Here is a 25,296-nt window from a genome sequence, read left to right on the forward strand (position 1 = left end):
TCTCCACGCGTAGAGGCTCAGCAACAGCTTCAGCCTTGGTGGCCCTCTCGGTTGCGTTCCGTGCAGTTTCCTTAGCCAGCCGAAGCTGTTCGTTAACAGCTTGGGCAGCCTTGGAACGGGCCTCGAGCCGGGCCTGAACTTCAACCTCGAGGGCCTTGAAGGCCTTCTCCTTTTCCGCAGCCTCTGCGGAAAGCCTTACGTTCTCCGCCCGGACAGCCCGCGCCTGAGCTACTTCTTGAATACGAGCTACTTTTAACTTGTCGTTTTCACGACAAAGCAGCTCGACGCGCGGCTGCATCCGGGCCAGGAGAATCCGAAGCTCATTGGTTAGCCTACCCTCTTGGTAGCTAGCCATGGCTTCCCCCAACGCACCGCTGGGAGCTGCGTGACGAGCCCACTGCACGCACTCCACAGGCGTGCGAAGGGTTGTTCCTCGGCGGATGTTCCATCGTGGAACATACACTTCATTGGAATCCGACACTGCAAAAAAAAAAAAACAGTTAGGAAAAGATGATATATATAAGAAAAAAATAAAGGGGCCAAAAGAACCCTACGCACCTGTAGGGTCGACAACAGGCCGATAGTCGCCAAACCCATCACCTGAACCCAAGGGAAATCCATCCAAGAGGTCAGGCAGATGGGAAGGAGGCAGAGGTTGGCGAGAAGCCCCAAACATACCTGAAGGATCGGCCGTAGCTGCCGACGTCGGAGGCATAGAGGCCGCCGCGGTAGAAACCAACGGAGGTGAACTCACCGGAGGTGAACTCACAACCGTGGTCGCCGCTGCGGATGTATCCCCAGAAATAGTCACCGCCGGCTCAGTGAAAGATTCAGTAAATATGGCACTGACAGCCGGCGGAGATGTCATCACAGTTTGAACATTTGGCTCAACTGGGTGAGCAACTGAACCAACTGAAGCAGGCGCAGCCGCCTGGGTCATCGCCTCAGGTAGGCTGACCAAGCCTACCGTCATGGGTTCGGAGGTGCTCCTCCCCGCTCCACCCTGGAATGCGTTAGCATCCACGCCTGCACAAAGAAGATATAAGTATAATGGCGGAAAGATATGAAAAAAAAAGTAAAAGTTTGTACTCACGGGTTTTCTTGAGCCTAAAAGTGCGAACAGGCGGGGACGAACCCGATGGAGCCGGCCTCTTCACGCCGCTCACCGTCGTCCTTGGCTGCTCGGAGGTGACGGTCGTCTCAGCCTCCGGAGCAGTGGTCTTAGCACCACCAGGGTTCCCCGCCACCTCCTCGCTTTCGGTCTCTGATTCAGACAAAGACACCGGATCGGCAGTGGAGGCAACCTTCGCCTTCCCCTTCCCGCCGGCAGCCTTCTTCTTCCGCACCAGCGGAGGACCATCTGTGGATTCCTCATCAGAACACAAGATTATAGGAATTCCAGCAGAGGTTTCAGCATTTAAGGGTCGAGGGTTGAACAACGCCTTACCTGGCCGCGTGGCGCTCAGAATAGGGTGGCCCGGCGGGTAGGCCTCCACAAACCGATCCCGCGTTTGCTCCAAGATGGGCAACTCGTTCTCATCGAGAGCACGAGTACCCATCCGAGCGGGACCATCACTCTCCCGCGGCTGCAGGAGAGACTGCAAGTCGTTCCCCTCTGAAATAAAAGAAAAACAGTTAGAAGACAAACCTATATAAACAAAGAAGACTGAGCATACCGTAAGGGACAGTTCAAACCGTATTCAAGGAGGATGGGAACCTGTGAAGCCTCCTTCCACACCCGACTCATACCAAGCATCACCATCCCAGACTCCGCAAAGCGGTACACCCGAGTCTGGATCCGGGAGATCTTGGCGAACCATTCCGCCTCCTGGTAGTTGGGGGCGTGAAGGGCGGGGAGCGCTATCCCATTCTTAAACGTCATCGCTATCGGGATGACGCGAGCGGAGATATAAAAAAACTCCCTCTTCCACGACCGAAGACTGCGCTCGGTTGCGCAGATCTTCAGCCCCTTGTTCCGGTTGACCAAGGTGTACCACCCCTGGATGCACCTCCAAGAATAGAAGGTCATCAGGCGGTCGACGAAGGGCTCAACGCCCAGAATCCGGCACACCCACTCGAAGTGGCGAATCTTCGCGATCGCCATCGGATGTACCTCGGTCAAGTGTACACCGTGCCTCTCCAGAACACGGTACACAAACTTCGTCAAGGAGAACCTAAGATTCCCATAGATAAAGAATGCGGCATATACCCCGATCTTGCCTCTGGGGGCATCATACACCGTCTGGTGAGGTTCAGGAAACTCAGGCTCGAAAGACTCGAGCATGAACTTCCTGACGATGTACTGATATAGATCGACAAGCAGAGCACACTGGCACTCGCCAGCAGTACTCTTGTCATCCTTGTCGGACGTGGATGACGGGTTCTCGGCATACACCCCAGCCTCCTCGGCTGTAGCCTCAAGATCGTGAGCAGAAGACATCTTGCAGATATGAAAAGAGAACGATTTCAAGAGAATGCTCGACTGAAAAGGTGAGTATTCGCCGGAAATCGTTTAGAAGATGAAAAGTGAGTGTGGATTACAAAGGATCCTCCCCCCCCTTTATATATTCATCGCAATTAATGCGATGAATTTAATGCGGAAGAGAGAGAAATCGAAGGTGCAATGAAACTATGACACGTGGCAATGAGCAAGCTGGCAACATCTGTTGAAAGGACGCGTGCCATTAATTTCGCGGCCACGCGCCCGAAAAATCGCGCCCACGCGCCTGAAAAAGCGTCTGGAATGACCATGTACTGTCACGTCACCATAACTTCCTGCACGTCCTGACACAGTCAGAAGAAACCGTCGCTCGACGTTTCAACAGTTTGGACTGTTTCTTATCCTGTCACCAACTCTTCGAATTTCAAAATTTCAAAAAGATTCAAAAGCGGGAATATACCCCTTACCTCGGCAACCAAGTAACCATAAGACGAGTGTGGGTACAGTGTCAAGGCAAAACCCTTCACATACTTAGTACCCGCAGGGAATTGACGCCAGGAATACCTTGGAAGTAACCGTAAGACGAGTGCGGGTACAGTGTCAAGGCAAAACCCTTCACATAGCTAGCGCTCCGCAGGGAATTGAAACCAAGAAGGATCTTCTGGGCAATGCTTGCGGAAACGGAAATAACATCCCCGCATAGCGGGACCGTCGAGAACTACATTGAAGCTCCAAGATGGAATTGGTGGTTACAACATAATTGATCACTATGTTCAAAACTACCAAAACCTCATGGAGAATCTACACAAGTGGGACTCAACGCTCCTGACTTGCGAGGAGGTTACAGACCTACCCGCATCATACCCAAAGATCAAGCAGGAAAGTCGGGAATTTCTGCAAGTGACATTAGGACTTCCGTGGGAAGAATCCCCATGGAAAACCTTAAAAACTAAACCCTTTTCAAAACCCTTTGCTTAAGTCCAAAAGTTCACCTCACTTTATTAAACATTCATGAGAACATTGGACTGGGGGGGACTTGAAGAGGTAGGTCCCAGCAGAGCCCAGTTGGACCCGCAAGACTCACCTTGAAAAGGGACGTCTGCGCAGTTGAACCCGCAAGACTCCTCAACGGACGTCTACGCGGTTGAACCCGCAAGACTTAAGGGACGTCTGCGCAGAGACCAACTGGATCCGCAGGACCCACCATGCTCAGAGACGTGACGTCCTTACGCGCAGTACGCAAGCTGTTCCCGCAGGAAATGCCTCCCAATGTACTCCGCCTGTTCCCGCAGCTGCGGATACAAGCCATCAGGGAAGGCCACCCGCGCAGCAAGGCTACACGCACAAGGCACTTAGCTCTCAATAATTCAGTAGTCACCTGAAGGAACGAGCAAAGCCGAGAACAATCCCGCACAAAGGCGGGAGGGGGAATACTCCCGCCCAAATAAGCCAGTCCGTACGATACTGGAGGATCTTTTGTACTGTACCTGACGAGGTATGGGCAAAAGATCTGACCAGAGATACGACAGCTCATTGATAACAGTATGGCGAGCAGCATGCTCTTGTACTGTGTCACTATTAGCCGCTGCCTACTCACCAACTCCGGTCATACCACGTGCATAGCCGGCAGTTGGTGGAAAAGGAACAGTACACAGCAGGCCTGGTCACTGTCAGCCGCTGCCTACCCACCAACTACCAGCATGGCACGTGCGTAGGCCACAGTTGGTAGAACAGGAATACTATTTAGCCGGCTATACCTTCTTGGAAACCTACCTTCGGCTATAAATACCCCAAATGGTATGATCGTCTAATATCATCTTGTATCTTATATCATATACCTGATATCTACTCTAGCAATCTCTTAATATACACTTATATTCAAGAGCAATCTAGTCTGATTCTCACGCCGGAGGGTGGTCACAAGGAGGAACCCCCCCCCCCCTTCTCAGTGACGAGCTCACGGTGTCTGTTTTGCAGGTTATCAGAAGAACCATCTTTGCCGGACCTAACCCCTCGTGGGAAACATCTATTTAACCCCCAGGTTACCCGTAATCTGCCCGGGGTCGATTAGTGTTTCTTCAGAGATGGTGGAAATGATTGGTTACTTGGTTCCTTCCCAATGTTGTTTAAATAGTTGGCTACTTTGGTTAATTGACACAAGGACCCCCTTTTATTTTCATACTTACACACCAAGCTTTAAAACCACAAAATATTCATTCGTACTCGTCAAACTCGATTATTATAAAAACTCCGGGTCATTACATAACGCCACATCTATGATTTTTATGATCTCTAAACTTTTTCATCACTTATAGAAACTAGATGCTACTATGAGATCTTTGTTTTAATCCAAATATGTATGGAAGGATAGTGCGTATTTTGCTACATACAATATATGTGAAAATTTTGTTGGGCGCACATTATAACTATCCTCACTAAGGTATCCTTTAGGAATGGTAATTTCTTATCGATTTGTCATATATAACATTATCAACACTTGAATAAGACAAAAATGTATTTAAATAAATTTAAACATGACTATAGTCTATAAATCATAGGGCTTCTTCATTGTTTACATCACGAGTTAAAAACGAAGATCTCACTCTATTTGTGTTATAAATGTATGTATTGTGTTGCCTATGCTGACTTCATCTTGAAGATACATTTTGCTCCATATTTGTATCACTAATACGATATTGAATTATCTGGTGACATGAGTGTATGTAGAGATACAATGATTGATAGTGTTGTGGGTCAAAATCTCGTTTAAGGATCCCGAGTCTTAGTATCTTGCTAGCAGGGATCCCAAACACGTTTGGTAACTTGAACCTATTATATTGTTCACTAACGACTATATTTTGCAGGTAGTCATTGATGACTTTATTTTCATTAAAAGCTCATTAAATGCTTGGTCAAACATCTGGAACAAGTATTGTAACCGCTGAGAGTAATGATTGAATTGAAGACATATTAAATGTTCGGGATCCTCGCGGTCGGTTACGATTGAGAAAAATATCTCAGCTGAAACCACTCATAAACGACTCCCAACGGTTAGTAATTCATTACTTGATCAACAAGTGCGTGGAAACAAAGCTGACTTAGTCCTACGACACTCTTCAAGACATAATTAATAGCTTTCATTGCTACGATAATTATTTCACTATATAATGGGGCGATGATGAACAACATAGGACACTTATAACAACTCACACTACACCAACACTTTTATGTACTCTATTCTTGTTCATCAAAAGTTCTCGACTTATAATACATTTTACTTAGTAATGAATCTAAGGCAGGCATATAGCTTTCCCATCCCGAGGTTTTTTGTCGGAGATCCTACTAAGGATCAAGGGTTTTTCCTCGCTACATCGCTGCACTTGCAATATTGTGTAGAACACACTACCTCACTTACAAAGATTGACCATTAAATTGCTTAGGTGATTTTTGACCAAAACATATAATAATTGTGAAAAGGGTGTGATAGCTATATCTCATTAAATCATCCTCTCTAGGTGCGAGATAATTTCTCTTGTATGCAAATACAAAAAGTGAGCATTAAATGACTACATGATGATGTCGGAACTACACCCCCAGTTTCCAGCATATAAACTTATTATTCGACGGACTATCGGGTCTTTAGGTTGTTAGGTGGCACCCCAGCAAATCTTTATTTCATATTGCAATATTCCGTACACCTTGTTTCACATGAACCTTTCCTTCTTAAGATGAGCTACTCATAGTTTCGGGCATTAGGTTATCTTTACTATCCGCTTGTCTGCCAAACACGAGTCCCTCCGGCCTGTTGGTAACGCACCTTCATTTCAATCGAAAGGTCTCCCCAACTCCTATAGTAACTCAAAAACAGTCCTTCCAGTTCACGTATTCAACCATCCAAACCTTATTCCTTTTTGTAGGTCATGTATGTCTCTATTTTTGTTGTTTGGATACCTCCACACACCATCAAAACAAGAAACAAAAACAAAAATGAAATGATGATTTAAAGAGAAAAAACTTCAAAAGAACATTCTTGATCCATATCCATACCATTAATATAGGCGACAATAATAAAAATTGTTACATAGTCAAGGGACATTTTATGCAACAACACATATATCAATCAGAAGCTACTAGACTGCTACTCTACATATCATCATCTTTCTTTCCGATCTCGAATATTCTCCATAAGGCTATGTGTAGTGGAGGGGCTACAAATTAGGGTGTTTTACGTCGTGTGGCGTCTAGTCAGCAATGGGTAAGAATTTGTTTTTAGGGAGTAATGGTGAAGGGGCTACAAAATGAACCCACAATATAATATAATAATATATACATATACATATATATATATCTATCACACACATACAATATATAATAATAAAGGAAACAAGAAAGCAACAACAAATATTTATCGCCCCTTCACATTTCGCCCTTTTGTAGCCCAGGGAGGCGGTGTTCAACTAAAAAATCGCCCCTTTTCGCCCCTCATTCCCGCCCACAACACTAAGCCTAATAATAATAATAATAATAATAATAATAATAAAAACAATAACCTCACTTCACCGCACACTGTTAAACCCTAAAACTCTATCACCACCGTTGAATCAATGGACGCGGCTAAACTAGAGCAATTAAAGGTCTTCATCAGTCGTATCGAGTCCGATCCTTCAATCCTCTCTGATCCTTCACTCTCCTTCTTCCGCGATTATCTCGAAAGGTTAATTTATTTTAATTATTATGTTTACACTAATTAGGGTTTCTTATTCTAATTTAATTGCTTGCTTATATGTTTTGATTTTGGTTTCAGCCTCGGCGCTAAGCTCCCGGCGTCTGCTTACAAGACTGAATCCGTAAGTTGATTGATTATTTGATATTTTATTGATTGATTATTTGATGAAATTAGTATCAGTTTGTTGTACTTGTGGTTAAGTTATGTTGAATGTGTTTGTATATCAAGATAATCTAAGGATTTATTAAAATAATTAGGGTTTTTATTCATGAAATCAAGTTTGTAAGGTGGAATTGTTTCTAGTGTGCAATGGTGATAAAAATGCCTAAAAAATCACTTTTTGATATTTTTCTAAAAAACACTCTTAAGTGTTGTATTGTACGGTATAGCGGGCACAATCTTTGCGATTAACAACTATGATTGTTGATAAGGGCAAGAGTAAGGGACTAATGAATATATATATATATACATATATATATATAATTATATATATATATATATATATAGGGTAAGGATCCTAAGAGAACCCTTTGCAAATTGAGAACTTTGAGAACCATTTTGGACCACTAAAAACACCTTTAAAAAAATATTTAAAAAAATCATAAAACAAAAAATAATAAAAATTTTAAAAAAGTAAAACAACCAAAATTCTTATATTTCATTCCGGTTTCATTAAAAAAAATAGAAAAAAATAGAAAAAAATAAAAAAAAACCGTTGTATTATACACATATGTATAATTTTATTTAATATCTAGTTACGTAATATACACATATGTACATCATCATTTATCTTAAATTATACACGTGTACAAAAAAAAATGTAAATGTACATATATGTATATAGTATACATATGTGTATATAATTTAGCTAAACCGAGTTGTTTTTTTATTTTTTATTTTTTTTAATGAAACCGGGATGATAAAATAAGAATTTTGGTTTTTTTACTTTTTTGATTTTTGTGTTTTATATTATTTTATGATTTTTTTTATTTTTGGGTTTTTTGTGGTCCAAAATGGTTCTCATAGTTCTCAATTTTAAAAAGGTTCTCTTATGATCCTGATCCTATATATATATATATATATATGGGTTGAGTAATATGATAAGCTTTTAAGTGGTTTTTGGTTGAGGAAGCACGGTTGTAACGTAAAATTTTGCACGGGATAATGCGAGTCTTTTTTATTATGGATACAATGAATCGAAAGAAGAGGAACTAAATTCAAGATGACAAACCTAAATTCAAAACTAGTTATTATCTTTTTAAGGGTGTGTTTTTTTCGCGGGATTGATAGGAGTTGGAACTAATTTTCATGAAAAAGTGTTTGGTTTGCATGGGTTGAATTTCATTTGGATTTAATTCTCTTATTCATTGGACTTCAAGAATCCTTCACGTAAGGGATGGAATTCTTAACATTGGAATGTTTGTAAAATACTAGAAACTCAAAATTCTTGCCATTTCTGTCGGCTATTCCAAACTTCGTTCTTATTTCAATTAAGTCACGATTCCTATTTCTAGATTTGTTCATATTTTTTTCCATATACTACTTTACCCGATTTCTATAAATTCATTATTCATGATCATGTCTAATCGTTTCCTATCACAGTTAGAATGAATTTTTTAATCAAATGAATTCTTTGGTGATTATATTTTGTTTTATGAATTTTTTTTATCAATTTCAGTTTTTTTGTTCTATTTAATCATATTGGTTCCAGACATTGAAATGGAAGACTAAAAGACGAGTGATTTCTTTTTATCTAAACAAAAAACAACATTAATTGATGAATTGTAGAATTTGAAATGAAATTTCAAGAAAAGGAAATCGGAAGTGTGATTAGGTTTCGTATTTTGTTCTATAAATTTCATCTCAGAGAATGGTATCCAAATAAAGTACGGACATAGAAGAAGTTAGGGATAAAGAAGAACGATGTTACGGTTTTGACGTTAATTGCAGATTTTTATGGGGGTGTTTCAGTTGAAGGGGTATTTTTTGTCATTATGGTCTATACATTTCAGTTCCATTAAAAAAATTTACCTGTCAACCACCTTTAGTTTTTAAAGGATTCCATTCAAATTCCAAATTTTCAGTTCTTAATATCATCTTTGAATAAATGACTAATTTGACCTTGCAGAAGCCATACGTTGTTGAAGAGAGTGATGAAGAAACTGAACATCCTCAAGAAGAAGAAGAAGAGGATGAGATAGTAGAATCTGACATTGAATTTGAAGGTGAAACTGTTGAACCTGATAATGATCCTCCACAAAAGGTTGGTCTTTTTTCATAATGGTTTTATTTGTTCTGATTGCATCGTCTTTTATTTGTTATTTAATTGTTGTTTATATTGTAGATGGGAGATTCTTCAGTGGAAGTCTCTGAAGAAAACCGTGATGCTTCTCAAGAGGCAAAAGCAAAAGCCATGGAAGCAATTTCTGATGGTAATTTTCCTTTTTTGTTTATTATTTTGTCAGTTAGTTATAATTTTGATTGGAAATTTATCATTTTTTTATACTAATGAGCAACTCACTTGCTGTGGTGAACAGGTAAACTAGAGGAAGCAATTGAGCATCTCACCGAGGCGATATTGCTCAACCCGACTTCTGCTATAATGTATGCAACCAGAGGTAAGCACGAATAAATTTTTTGACAAAAGGTTACATTTTTATTGTGATATCAAGACATGAAATCTCAATTTGTTCTTTTGTTTGATTTATTTGATTACTATATAGCTTCTGTATATATCAAAATGAAGAAACCAAATGCTGCCATTCGGGATGCTGATGCTGCTCTGAAGGTTATATCCATTTTTATAAATACTCACAAGTCAAACATGATCCTTTTTACATTTTGACCATCATTGTTTTTATTTGGGGTGTAAACGAGCCAAGCGGATCCTGGGGTCGTCTAGGCTCAAGCTCAGTTTGTTTAAGAGAGCTTGAGCCCGAGCTTGGATCGTTTTGAGCTATCTCTCTAAAGCTCAAGCTCAGCTTTATTTATATTTAGTTTATAATTATTTTTTTAAATATTTTTTCATAACAGTTTTGATAACTAAAATATATATTATTCAGTTAGTTTTTATCATAATTATATACATGACAATAGTTCTTGTAAATTTATATCTCTAATATATTGCATAAAGGTTTTATAAAATAATAGGCTTGTTTAGGCTTGAAGCCAGCTCAAGCGTGATGAGTGAAGCTTGGGATCGTTCATTAAACATAGCTATTTAGCTCAATCTCGTTTAAGCTTGGCTTGACTCGAAATTGGGTAGCTTACGAGTTACGAGCATGCTGATAAATTTAATATATTTGTAAATGGTGTGATTAACATCCATGCTGATGAAATTATGCATCACATGCAAATGAGATGAACTTGTGTAATGAGTGATCTGTGTATAGTTTATGTGCTTTGTTGGTTTATCAATTATTTTGGTAACTATTAACTAACCGACCTCATTTCCAACAAATATTTCCAGATAAATCCAGATTCTGCTAAAGGCTATAAATCACGTGGAATTGCACGATCAATGCTTGGTCAATGGGAAGAGGCTGCAAAGGATCTTCATATAGCATCAAATATTGATTTTGATGAAGAAATAAGTTCCATCCTTAAGAAGGTATGTAGATGCACATTTGTCCAATACTAGCTGTTTTTATTTGGATACATAGTAGCAACTTTTGATTTTGTTTAATACTTAAGATTATCTATAGCACACACAAATATAGTAAAAAGGTAAAAAAATTATCACAATGCATCTTTAATATTCTTTTATTTTGTAGGTTAGTCTTGATTGAATAAGATAGGTTACTACTTACTAGCTAAGACTGTTTTGCGTTCCGTATATAGGCTATGAATAAACAGGCAATAAGTTGATCTTTTACATCACCAAAAATAGATTGGCAATATGCGTACACACATAAAAAATATGTGTATGAGTGCGCGCTTTTGATAATCTATTTTTAAAAGATAAATTAATTGTCATTTGTTAATAACCTTCATACCTAATGCAAACCATTCTTGACCTGTAAGATTTTTCATTCAATCAACTAATCAAACACTGTTTACAAAATCAAAGTAAAATAAAGATGCATTTGGAAGGTTTTTTTTACATTCTGTCTAATACTAGCTGCAAAGGATCTTGATGTTATCAAATACTGGATTATACAACATGATAATGCCCGCTTCTTTTTTCTTTTTCTCTTGTACTTGTATATTGAAATGATGTTTTACAAAACATTGAAGTCGGTCTTAATCTACAAATTTTTGATACAAATTTTTTGTTCAATTATCTTAACTGATTTATGTCGCATACTCGCATAGGTTGAACCAAATGCACACAAAATTGTCGAGCATCGTAGGAAGTATGATAAGCTGAGGAAAGAGCGAGAGGACAGGAAAGCAGAACGCGATAGGCAACGTCGCAAAGCTGAAGCGAAGGCAAGTTTTATTTGTTTATTCATTTAAAACTTTATTTTGTTTTCGTTACCTGTTCAATTATAGAATCTAATAAATTGTGATGTTATGCATGTAGGCTGCATATGAGAAGGCTAAAAAGGAAGAAAAAGCATCTTCAAGTGAAAGATCTGGAGGTATGCCAGGTGGCTTCCCTGGTGGAATGCCTGGCGGTTTCCCAGGTGGGTTCCCTGGTGGGTTCCCAGGTGGCATGCCTGGCGGGTTCCCTGGTGCTGGTGCTGGAGGTGGTATGCCTGGCGGGTTCCCTGGTGCGGGTGCAGGTGGTATGCCTGGTGGATTCCCTGGTGCTGGTGCTGGAGGGGGTATGCCAGGTGGCATTGACTACAGCAAAATCTTAAATGTGAGTATGGCTTGTATATATGGATGTGTCTGTGACCGTACATATCTATCATACATGTATATACATAAGTAGATACGTACATACACATATGTATCATACATGTATATACATAAGTAGATACCTACATACACACAGACGCATAGACATAAATACGTAGATGCATACATACATATAACTGTGCGTGTGCGTATTTGTTTCCTTCTATTTATTCATGGGGTTATTCTCAAGTCATTCATTTTGATGTTTTTTTTCTCTTCAACAGGATCCTGAATTAATGGCAGCATTTAAAGATCCTGAAGTAATGGCTGCACTGCAAGATGGTATGTTCATATTTTATTCTAACTCCATGTGATATTAATTGAGCTTGTGTGTAGTTCTGATTGGTGGGAAAATGATTTGTTTTTTGTTCTTTTTTTCAGTTATGAAGAACCCTGCGAATCTGGCGAAACACCAAGCGAACCCGAAGGTTGCTCCACTCATTGCAAAAATGATGAGCAAATTTGGTGGGCCCAAGTGAAGAACATATGCTGTGGAAATCTAGTGTTGATTTGTGAGTCAAATGTTTTTGTTGGTTTTGTGTTTTGGAACGGAAGAGTGAATACTGTTGCGTCGGTGTATTTGGTATATTTAAGGTTTTCGACATCTTTATCTTTTCTTTCAGAATTGAATCACAAACAAAATAGTAACTTTTTTCAGGTTTTTTATTGTGTTTTCCCTAATGTTGGGTTCCATATCTAAACATAAAATGACAGGTGAAAATGCTAACAAAATATATTAAGAAGTTAATGGCCATTTTCGTTCATGTGGTTTGTTACTTTTGCCACTTCAGTTCAAAATTTGTAATTTTGTCAATTTAGTCATCGTAGTTTTAAATATTAGCCAATTATGTCCCATTCGACTAACGGCATCCAGTTATGCCGTTAGTAAGGGTATTTTTGTCTTTCTCTTTTTTATTTTGAGTTAATGGTCATTTTCGTCTCTGTGATTTGATATTTTTGCCACTTTAGTCCAAAGTTTGTAATTTTGTCAATTTAAAGTTTTTTTTTCTATAACCCTAGAGAGCATTATCCAAGCCCAAAACAAGTTACTCTGTTGACAACAGTAATCATACCCCCTCCGCTCGTATTTAGTTTCTAGACGGTTCCTAAACTCTCTTCCATGGTGGAATTCAATGGTAAAGTGGTCAAAACAATTTCGTGAAACCGAATTGTACGAAAAAAACTAAAAATCGTTTCTTTGATGAATGCATAATAGTTGGGGTTTAGAGATTAACATATCATAACGAAAATCTGGGTCGTAATAAACTATTATACATTAACCAACGAAACGATTTTTAGTTTTTTCTGTACAATTCGGTTTCAGAGAATTACCTTGACCACTTTACCATTGAATTCCACCATGAAGAAAATTTTAGGAAATGTCTAGAAACTAAATATAAGGGGGGGGGGGGGGAGGGTATGATTACTGTTGTCAACAGAGTAAATGCATACCAGTATTTGAGGTTGCTCAATGGTTTTGGGCTTGAATTATGCTCTTCAGGGTTATAAACAAAAAAATAAAAAAACTGAATTAAACTGAACATTAAATGGACAAATTTTCAAACTTTGGACTGAATTGGCAAAAATATCAAACCACAGGGACTAAGATGACCATTAACTCAAAATTAAAAAGAGAAAGACAAAAATACCCTTAAACTAACGGCATAGCTGGATGCTGTTAGACGGATGAGACGTAATTGGCTAATATTTAAAACTATGAGGACTAAATTGACAAAATTACAAATATTGGACTGAATTGACGAAAGTAGCAAACCACAGGGACGAAAATGACCATTAACTCTATATTAAGAGCCTAATGTCTATGTTTCTAAACTAGTTATCGGCTTTGACATCATGATAATTTTATTTAGTATAATTGAAAATTAAAGGTATTGTAGTTTAAAGAAGCCAAATAAGTGGCGTATCTTAGCTCACTTATAGACTCATTTATAGACAGATTTCAAATGATTGAGCGGTGTCCTAATTAGATTGATCAAGATAGTCAGCACCCGTTTGAACAATCCTTTTAGATGACCGAAATGAAAGAAAGTGGAACTTTATATTTGACTGGATGGGTCAACATTCAACAACCACCAGTCAGTACAACGTAAAACTTCCAACTTCTATTTGGAAGACATGTTTTATTTGGACAAAGCTTAATCCTAGTGTTAGTTTTGTAACTGACTTGTTAATTTTTCACATGTTTAGATTTGAACTTTAATTATTAAAGTATTATACGCACATGCGGGAAAGTTATTGTACAAAGAACGCTTAATGTACAAATCGTAAAGAGTTTTAAATATCGGTTGCGTAATTATGTACATAATTTATTTACTTCATGGGTTATTAGTTAACTTTAAGCTTAATTATTTACTTCATGCTTAATTATGGCGCAAAAACACATTGCACGCCATATACGTTAAGCGTGGGACCCACCACCTCGTCTGCTGCATCATTTGAGTCTCCGAACAATCTTCCAGGACTTGTGCCCAACATTAGGCCACACGAGCATGTATTGCCCGCCCAAATCCACATCATGCAAACAGCTCCCCCCCTCTCCTAGAAAAAAAAACTGTGGGTATTCTAAGGCTGTGTATTATAATAGAGGGTGGAAAGAGTAATCTAAAAAGGCAAATTAATGTCAACACGTAAGCATTGGAGACTAGAAGGCTTTCATTCAAACTACGCATTAAAAGTATGTCTTGGGGTGATGATTAAGGCTTGGAATACTAAGGTTGACATTTTTAGCCGATTTATTTAAATAGGTTTACTCGATAACTTGTTTAGTTAAACATGATGACCTACTAACCTGTTTAATTCAACATGTCGATCTGCCAATCTGTTTAACATAGCATGTCGACCTGTTTAACTCAATTGTATGTTTATTTATGTTTTGTTTTTGTTTTTGTTTTTTTGTGTTGTTTTTTTTATCATAGTTTAGAGATAAGTTATAAAGTCTTCGTGTATATAATTTAAACTTGTTATATCTTATTAATTTGTAAGATTTTGATAGTTATCTAGCATTTGAATTGTAGGGTTTAGTTATTTGCAAAAGGTAATAAAAATAAGAAGTATGAGAATCCAAAGTTGATTGTCATGTGTCAAGTGTAGATCAAAAGAGTAAGGGCGTAAAGGAAAAACACATATTTTCTCTAGTCACATGCTAAGTACATGTTAATTACCCATCATTTTGAAACGTCTATAACTTTTTCGTACGACAATTTTTTTTAAAATTTCACTATAATAACAAATGTTTTTTTATTTTTAATATGAGTATGAGTTTGTTCTATAAAATAAAAAAAAATTACTTCATTGTGTCTTTCTGTTCATCATTGTGTCTTATGTTCATCTTTGTGCCTCTCTATTTATCATTGCGTCTTTATGCTTATTATTGTGTTTTTTTTTCAAAAGTGATAAATCTGAAAATTGTAATAGTAAAATAACTCCGTTGTGAAATTTTAATATGTAAATATAATTATAAAATAACAACTGTATCCAATACATAAAACACAATGATGAATGCATATTACATAATAATATAAAAAGTAAAACACACAGGTGAATACATTTACACAATGATGTGAAACGTAAAACAAAATGATAAATACATAATACACAATGACCTTATAATACGTAATGATTAAAACACAATGATGAGCATGAATACACAATAACGAACAATAGATAAAATGATGAGCATAAAGACACGCTAACGAGCAAAAGGCACAATGGCGTACTTTTTATTTTCAATTTAATCTTAAATATCTGTAACGATTGTAAACACAATGATCATAACCTATAACACAATGTAGAAAACTCAATTAAAAAAACACAATGACAAACCAATAACACAATGTATAAAAACCCACTATTTTTTAAAAATTTTTACAACAATATGGCACTTATATTAAAGATAAAAAACGTTTGTTATTATTTGAAATTGTTTTTAAAAAAAACTGTCGTATGAAAAAGTTATAACGTTTTAAAATGAAGAGGAAATTAATATGCGTATTGCATGTGGAGAGAGCAAATCAACAAATATGGACTATTCCATATATGCTCTTTCAATCATTTTTTTATTCTCAAATTAAACACAACCATTCAAATTAAAGATCAATGAACTTATATTACTTCTCACACTTTTCATTTTTTTAGGGAATTTCATATATACCCTTACAAATATTTAAAATATCATATGTACCCATGCAAAACTAAAAATATCATATATGTCATTGCAAAATTATTAATATATCATATATACCCAATTCATTAAAAAAATTTAAAAAATGACCATATTACTCTAGTTTGATTAAATGCGATAAAAGATTTATAATGTATACCATGCGATAAATCTTCGAATTGTTTGCAATTTTGAAGAAGTGGCGATATATGATTTGGTTGTTGTTAAAAGTGAGAAAAGTCGATTAAAGTTAAAATAATAACATATGGTATGAACACATTATGTAATGGGAAGAGATGAAATGATTTATTCGTTAAAAATGAGCATATGTGAAAGTTAAATTTTTTGAAAAATAATAGAGTGGTTATTTATTAAATTATTGTTAATGAATAAGGATATATATGATACTTTAACTGTTTTATAAGGGCATATATGATATTTTGGTTACTTTATAAGGGCATATATGATATTTCAAAATTTGCTTGGGTACGTATGATATTTTATAATGTTTGTAAGAGTATATATGAAATTAATTATTTTTTTTTACTTTGTATTGACATAAGAGCATTCACATTCAAACCATCAAATTTGGTGAGTGAGATATTTATAATTTATGGAGTGGTCTAGGGTGTTGTGAGTAGATGAGAGAAAAATACAGTGATTTATCTTTATATTTGAAAAGCTACTGTTCACCCCTCTATAATTTTTAAATATTTGTTGAAAGTGGTTGTGAGTGAAAGAGATAGAGAGAAAAAAAGTAATGATAAATGTATAAAAAAATATTATTTAATTAAAAATAAAAATAAAAAAATATAGTGATTTTTAATGTAATTTTGAATTTAAAAATTATGAATTAGATGAGAAAGCACCTTTAAATTGTATTCTGTTTATATATATATAAAGAGATCCATTAATTAATTAAATACATAAAAATATTTAACACCAATGTTTTATATTGTTTTCTCCTTAAATTCTTTCATGATATTAGAACATCCAGTGATCCTGAAGACTAAATTATTTTTCATTTTTAATGTTCTTTTTTTCTTGCAAAGTAGCCCTGAAATTTAATAGTGTAGTAAGGACTGTGACAAAGATGAAGAAAAAAAGATCAAAGGAAGGACAGAAGAACTTGCAAGTATAAGGACAAAAATTAATGCAAATCTTAACGTCTTTTTGTATTCGCTATTTGTTTCACCTTAAATATTGAAATCATTCGATATAAAACATTTGATATTTTATTTAAAACATAATATACAACATCATATTTAAAACATCATTTCTTCCATCTTCAGATGCCAGACATTCAATCCATGCCATGTGTCATCCTCAGGCCAGCTTGTTAAACATAATTACCTGTGTGCATACTAAAATGCAGCTACGTTGAGTGAGTTCTAGTTAACCAGGCAACATACAATACATTCTCATACATTCACGTATACGTATCCGAAGATACATATCCCTACTTAACCGAACTTCATTCCTGACACTTTATAATTATCCGTGAGAGGACCATTGCATAATATCTATTATAAGAACAATTACTATCATTCATAGAAGTAACAACTTGAATCACCCATAGAAGGGTCTATATAAACTATCCATAAAATGATCCCTAGATATTATCCATAGAAGGATCCTTAATGTTACCTATAGAAGGGACCCTATATACGTTCCATAAAAGGACCACTATACTTTATCCATAGAAGAAATTCTATACCTGATCCATAGAAGGAACCATATACATTCTCCATAGAAGGTACTCCATAGAAGGAACGCATGATCAATTATATAATATCCGTATAAGGAACGCTAATAAGTTTCACAATCCTTATTTACACTATCACATATCGAGTCTAGGTCCCATAGTAGTTTAGAGGGATTTGCCATCCTAACTTACTATGTCGGACGTAGATCTCAAATACCATTCATGTACCTGCTTACACATACCTCACATATACGATAATTACATCGTAGTATGTGAACACTCTAGGCGTTCTTCACATCATTCATCTAACAACCATACTCCCTGATGATACGTGCAATATCCGAAGATCGTTCACGCACCGACATTAATTCATTTATAGCATTCATACATACTATTACATTATTCATCATAGCATACACTTACAATTTACGGTAAGTGTATTAACGTTCCCATTGAGTATGCAAGAAACCCCGAAAACATGACAAGGAAATGGCGCTAGAAACTCACCTGAGCTCGGTTACGTTCACCGTTAATGGTTATCCCTTTCTTTAGTTGTGTACGGCTAACTGTATAACAATTACGCGTATTAATTACTATCACTATCCATATCGTAACTCAAATTTAATTATAACCCTTAACGAACGGGGGTCCGAGGGAAACGCCCATGGAAGCGGGTTCTAGGGGCGGCAGCCCCTAGCGGGGTCCAAGGGGCAGAGCCCCTGGCTGATTCATTAACTGTCTTAACACATTTTCCATTAGGATTTTTAAATTATTATCTACTTCGCCCACTCATTCGCTATAACAAATTAAGCCTAATTCGTTATCTGAACATAGCCTGATTTGTGGCCTAATTCGTTATCAGAACAGGGCCTGATTCGTTATCTGAACATAGCGAATTGGTGATTAACGAATCACCTGGTTCGTTATCTTAACATAATGAATTGGTGAGTAAGGAATCATCTAATTCATTATCTTAGCATAACGAACTTGCGAGTAGCGAATCACTTGTTTTGTTATCTTAACGAATTTGGCACATAACGAATGACATGATTCGTTTATCATAACGAATTAGCGTCTGTTCTTATCCAGACTTTGACTCTGGGTCAAAGTCAAAATCGTCAAGAACACGAACTGGTCAACATATTTCAGATCTACAATAAACCTTTGATTATTAATGAAACAACATGATTTTGGTATCATTGGATTCGTCTAACCAGCGCCTACAAACCCCAACTGTCTAAATACTTAAACATCTCGTTTTAAATGGTGCGATTTATAGATACTTATATACGGTTCATCATTTTATCAATTGCCCTATCATATGTTAACGGATTTTAACAGGAATCATCACGTTTGATTCGTTTTTACCATACTCAAGCAGATCTAATGATTACTAAACGAATCCGAGCTTAATTAAACAATATCTCGTTATAAACGTACCTTAAACGAGTCGATCTACGAACGCGATCTAGTATTGATGTTGGTTTGGTTCGTCACAACGTTCTAGCACCAACGGGTTCGGGTTTCCACCTTCGGATCTTGGTTCGGGATGTAGGAATGTGTTTGTGTGTGTTTTTGATGGTGTAGGCTATGGTGTAGAGACGGATAAAAATGGAAAGGATTAGGGTTTAAGGGGTATTTATACTCCATTAAGCCCATGGACCCAAGGCCCATATTTTCCTTTTTGGTCCATATTTATTTCCATTTAATTAGCCTACTTAACTCATCTTTATTATTTTATTAATTCTCTACTAATTCTAGTAAACTTTTCCATCATTAACGAGTAATACATTAAACATTATTCTTGGAAATTTCGGGATGTTACATGAGTAAGAAAGACGGTGGTCATAATTACAACTTAGGTAATTAACAAAATCAAAAAAAGAACCACAATCAAACCTTATCTTTTGTTAGGGTTTGTGACGGGTAGATTATGACACTCAAAAGTTTTCTACTAGTACAATTTGTTGCCTTAAAAATCAATTATGATACTCTAAAGTACCAAAGGAAAATGAGCGTGTTAATTCGCAACACATGTAAAAGAAAAGAATCCGGCAGTGGAACATTAGATGATATTCTGCTCACTACCACTAAAACCTTAACGAGGATATTTCTAAGGTTCATAGAAAAAATACAAGTATTACTTCCAGCTTTAAGTTCTTTAAGGAGAAGTCTATTGCAAATATATGTCATTAGATTAGGCATAAGCATTACAAGACTATCCATAATTCAAAAGAACAACTGGCTAAAACTGATAGTTGTATAAATGATATTTAAGTCTGCTAATCCTATTATTCTAATCAACACATGATTGGTTGAGTCTAGTTCTATATGTTTACCTGAAATCAACAAATAACTAACGCGAGTGTCAGTGACAAAATTACATGTTAAAGTTATTAGAACCATGATTAACTGTCTTTTAATTACGCTTTATGATACTTTAAATATTCTGGAGATTAATCAGAATTTAGTATCAATACTTAAGCTACATTATGACAGTTATGAGGTTTGCATAGCCAACAGAAAGTCACTCTTACATTAAACTCTCATATTATTTGTTATCAATATTTGGATTGAAACATTTATTAAATAAAACTAGATGATACTATATACTTTCACAACTTCTGTTATCATGCAAATAAAAATCTAACAAAAGACAAATGAGACCTATATAATTCATCCACTAAAACCAAATTTCATGAGAAATCATGACATGGTTGATGAGGGTGATTTTTTCTTCTAATCACATTGTTAGTGATTTTAATAATGTGTTAAATTCCATAAACATTACTTGGCTTAAGGAATACGTATGGGTCCACCCGAAGTTATATTTCACTTAAATTCGTGAAACTTATTCAAACGAATATTCAGACATAATTCTTTTATCATTTAAAAGGTTATTTACTTGTATCTAATATGTCCTCTATGTTCCACGGTCTTAAAGAGGTCCATCCATATACACTTAATATGATTTCTTCTAAATGTGTTCCTAAGTTTATTATGACATCTGGACGTTAATGAAATCAAATCAAGTCTAACATATATATGATAGATTCCCACATCACGTACATCATTGAAACTTCTTTTGTAGTTTTCCTAGAGATATTAAAAATCAGTGGGAGCCTTAAGTGTCTCAATCACAACTTACAAGATTTGCAAGAGGTGGGGGGAGTGAAAACTTGATATTGTCTTAATTACACATCTTGTACAAGATACTGCTTCATCACAACACTATTCCATCAAAACTTATCTCTTTAGAATTTACTACCACACTTACAAAAGTTTTATTGTTTCTTAAATGTGGGTATACTCCAATTTCTTACTAAAGTAATCCTCACAAGAGAAACTACTACGACTTACATCATTAACTTGTTTCTCTATTAGAAACTATTGGTCTTAAATATTGACCCTAAGCATGCAAATTTTTCTAAAGGTTTCTAAGGTCAGTGGGAGTAGTACAAGTCCTTATAATGACTTGTTAAAAGTACAAGAGACGGGGGGGGGGGGAGTCATTAAATTTTACTCCAAATTTAACTCCAGTTACACCTCTTGTACACCATACTGCACCAACTCTTACACACTTTGAATCCTGAAAATGATAGCAACCTATCTAAGAGCTAATCCATAAAACTGAGACTTTTAAAATTACCCAATAATCAACTTAGGACGCCATCTAGGTTTTAAAACCTACTGACATGGTTGATTATGTAACCTCCCTAACTAAAGTTGAAATAGATGTTGGAAAGTTCAATGATCCTACCCCTTCTAATTAAACCATTAAATCAATCAATCTTCTGAATGGAATACAACTATTATTAGAAAACTTGACTCCATAAGTCAGAATAACATTTGATATTTGGTTGAATCACCTAAGAGTGTTCATAACTAAACTAAATCCCAATAAAAAAAGTTAAGACATTAAGAAGCACGATTGATTGTTAAAGGTTATATTCAAGGAGAAACCAATTATCAAATAATCTTCTTACCTATATTACAAAAGATTTCTTTAAGTATCATTATTGTTCTAGTAGCTTATAATAGTTAAGAGCTACATTAGATGAACATTAAAATAACGTTCCCTAACAATCGACTTACATATTTATATGTTCATAAAACAACCTAAAAGTTATAAACTGAAGTTCAAAGAACATTTAGTCTATAAGTCAATAAAATCCATATATGTGTTAATGCAAACATCAAAATGTGATGAAATATTTATACAATTATTTTCATCAAAAACTAAGTGGATTGATGTACCTACCTCAAGATAAGTGGGAGCAACTAAAAACAAGCTTGTCCATATATAAGTCAAAACATTGTTCACACATACTTTGATATTACAGATCTTAGAGATATTCCTTACACATGTAACAAACAATATTGCTCTACTTTAGAGGATAATAGGAACACAGATTTTCCTTATGCTTCATTAAGTAGAAACCTTATATAAGTTCAAGTATATACTCGTTTAGATATTACTCAAATGGCAACACACTAGATATGTCTAGATTAATGTGAAGCATCTAAAAGAGTATTAAAATATCTTTAGAAGAAATGAAAGACTATAATTTAAAAAAGAAGAAGTGAGAATTTAAATCGGTTGATTACTCTAAACTTTATTGTATTCAAAGATAACATAATGTAATTTTTCGGGATATATTCTAATGTCAGTCGTAGTCATAATAAGCTGATAACAATAACCTAAGTCATGATGACATAACATGTTGATTAATCACAACACAATAGTAAATAAGTGTAGTTTAAAATTTATCAGTGGACTCATAAGTATGTTAACTCCATATAAATTATATATTGAAGACTAACTGTGATAATGTCAGCTACCATGTTTTCTCAAACAGTAACAGTTTGAGAAGTGTTGCATTAGAATTTCGATATAAAACTAATTATTCGTTTATAAACAAATTGAGGAATCTAAATTTTTGTATCGAATACATTCATGATATGCTTAAGGATACAATAACTAAACGTCTATCACCAATAATTTTAATTTAAGCGCTTAATAATTAAGACAGGAATACTAATGACCATGTATAATTGCATATCATACTATAAATGACTAATTATTAATTTTTTTTCAGTTTGATTTTGTACGTCTCTTAATATGTTTTGCATGCATAATGACATATAGACAAACTAATATAAAAATCAAACGTTCTGAAGGGCTTACTTGAAAATTTTGATCATAACTACTTAGGTTTTAAATAAAGACTGCAGTATGATTAATGGGGGTCTTGAGCTGATGTTCAATTCAATGGCTGCATTTCTTTGCTCCAGTTTAAGTTTAAAGCTAAAATGAGTGTTAAATCCTGATCAAACTTATCTAATACTCATAATAAATGATTATTCGGCCAAGTGGGAGAATGTAAGTTTAAATATATAATTATGTATATTTATATATGGTCATTATAATCATTTATATTATAATAGATCAAAATATTAATTATACCTTATTATATATTAGTTTGGTAATTGTTGATGAGTCATATTGCCCTTACTAACTAATAAGGGTTTCCCCTTGGGTGTATATATAGAGAGAATAAATTAACATCATAACCTAACACACATAAGAATTTTGTGTGCCTCCTCTCTCCTAAACCGGGTTCCTCTCAAGAACCCTAACACCATCCTTAACTATACATCCTAAAGGGAAACTCGATCAAAATGACAAACATGTCGACTACATCATACTCAGCTGTGATTACTACTCCCCATGCTGTAACAGGTTCATAGGTTTATTATTATTCATATTTTATATTGCTTACATGAAGAACTGATCAACATGAAAGACTAATTGTAGTCGATAGTTCTTATCTTATTAGTTTGTTTGATGTTGATATTTATCTTGAATCTTATTATATTTATGAATATAGTGACACTGATACAAGTTCTTCCCTTCTGAATCAGATAGATTCATATCTGAAAGAGGTTGACAATAAGTTCTTTCAAAATTGACTATTTGTCCCTCTGTTAGAGGTGTTCCAGAAATGTCTGCGATCCCTTTAAGTTATTCGTAAAAACATTTAACACCAATGTTGTAGATCATGTTTTAACCCCTAGAATTTTCTCAACCGGAACCCGAATATAAGAGATAACATGTACTAAAGGTGCATTAATTTGGCAGATATGGTTGTCGAATTTACGTTTGCAACCAAGTTAGTGGTTAATATATCATGATTGTAATAGTGTATCCCCTTTGCTTTCTCCATCAAGACACATATACAACCGTGTTGTTGGTTGACATAAAACGACCAACACTCCTATTTCCTACATTACCATCATCAGGCCATATGATACATACACTACTAAAATCATCATTCCTTCTAGAAGGAATATACTGGTTATAAACAAAAGGGGCGTATCTCATTTTGCCATGTCCAATAACAAGGGATGTTATTCATTTTGAGTTGGCAAGGATTTCAAGTTGATGGGCTGCGTATGCATTCATTTGAAAAAATCAACCATAATCCGAACATAATTAAAACCATATCGCATTTTGGATTACCTTTTTTATATCCATTTGCAAATATGAGTAATACGTAATAACTTAGTTAATTTTTTAAACAACCAATGTTGAGTTAACGCCTGCAACCAAGTTAGTGGTTGACATATCACGATTGTAATAATGTACCCCCTTTGCTTTCTCCACCACGACACAGCTACAATCACATTGTTGGTTAAAATTAAAAGACTATACTATAACACTCTTATTTTCTACGTTATCATCGTTAGGTATTCAGATATCACCACTACAATCGTTGTTCCTTCTAGAAGGAATATCCTGGCTATAAACAAAAGGGGCGTATCTCGTTGTTTTATGTCTAATAAACAGGGATGCCATTCATGTCGAGTTGGTAGATTAGCATGTCAAAGGATTTCGAGTTGATGGGTTGAATATGCATTCATTTGAAAAACATCAGTCATAACACGTACAAACTTAAAACCGTATAACATTTTGGATCTACTTTTTGATGTCCATTTGCAAATATGAGTAATACTTGATGAATTAGTTAATATTTAAATTACTAGGGCTTAGCTCAAGCAAATCATTTAGCTGGTGTCTTTTAATTGTTTTTACTTTTTTTTGTTTCTCATATCAACAAACAAACTTGATATCTATTTAGTTTGAATTTAAGTGAGAATGACAGTAGGAAGAAATGAATAAAATTGATAGAAATAAACGTATTATATTTATATCAGATAACTCAAAACCAGTTAAATTTCTTGTCATGTCTGTCTTGTGTTAGAAATTTTATTCCTACCGAAAACCCTAGAGTGAGAGAGAACATTTATATAAACTTCAAAGAAAAAGTTCCTTCATATTTATGACCACATATCATCATTGTACCACAAAGTGAGAAAGAGATGATGTTATTTTGTTT

At 35.5% G+C, this 25,296-nt stretch overlaps 1 protein-coding gene across 1 annotated transcript; it reads left to right on the forward strand.

Moving 5' to 3' along the window:
• The first annotated feature begins 7,020 nt into the window (after positions 1-7,020).
• On the forward strand, positions 7,021-12,673 carry LOC143594153 (FAM10 family protein At4g22670-like). The gene is made up of 11 exons (XM_077073536.1): positions 7,021-7,154; positions 7,245-7,287; positions 9,295-9,429; positions 9,511-9,598; positions 9,704-9,784; positions 9,890-9,954; positions 10,636-10,776; positions 11,481-11,597; positions 11,692-11,973; positions 12,236-12,293; positions 12,393-12,673. The coding sequence occupies exons 1-11, from the start codon at positions 7,045-7,047 to the stop codon at positions 12,488-12,490; spliced, it is 1,218 nt and encodes a 405-aa protein (XP_076929651.1). The 5' UTR covers positions 7,021-7,044; the 3' UTR covers positions 12,491-12,673.
• Positions 12,674-25,296: the final 12,623 nt, after the last annotated feature.

Source organism: Bidens hawaiensis, unplaced genomic scaffold (genome assembly GCF_021521415.1).
Source record: "Bidens hawaiensis isolate Kalapana, Puna unplaced genomic scaffold, B.hawaiensis_p1.1 tig00043136_1, whole genome shotgun sequence".
NCBI lineage: Eukaryota > Viridiplantae > Streptophyta > Magnoliopsida > Asterales > Asteraceae > Bidens > Bidens hawaiensis.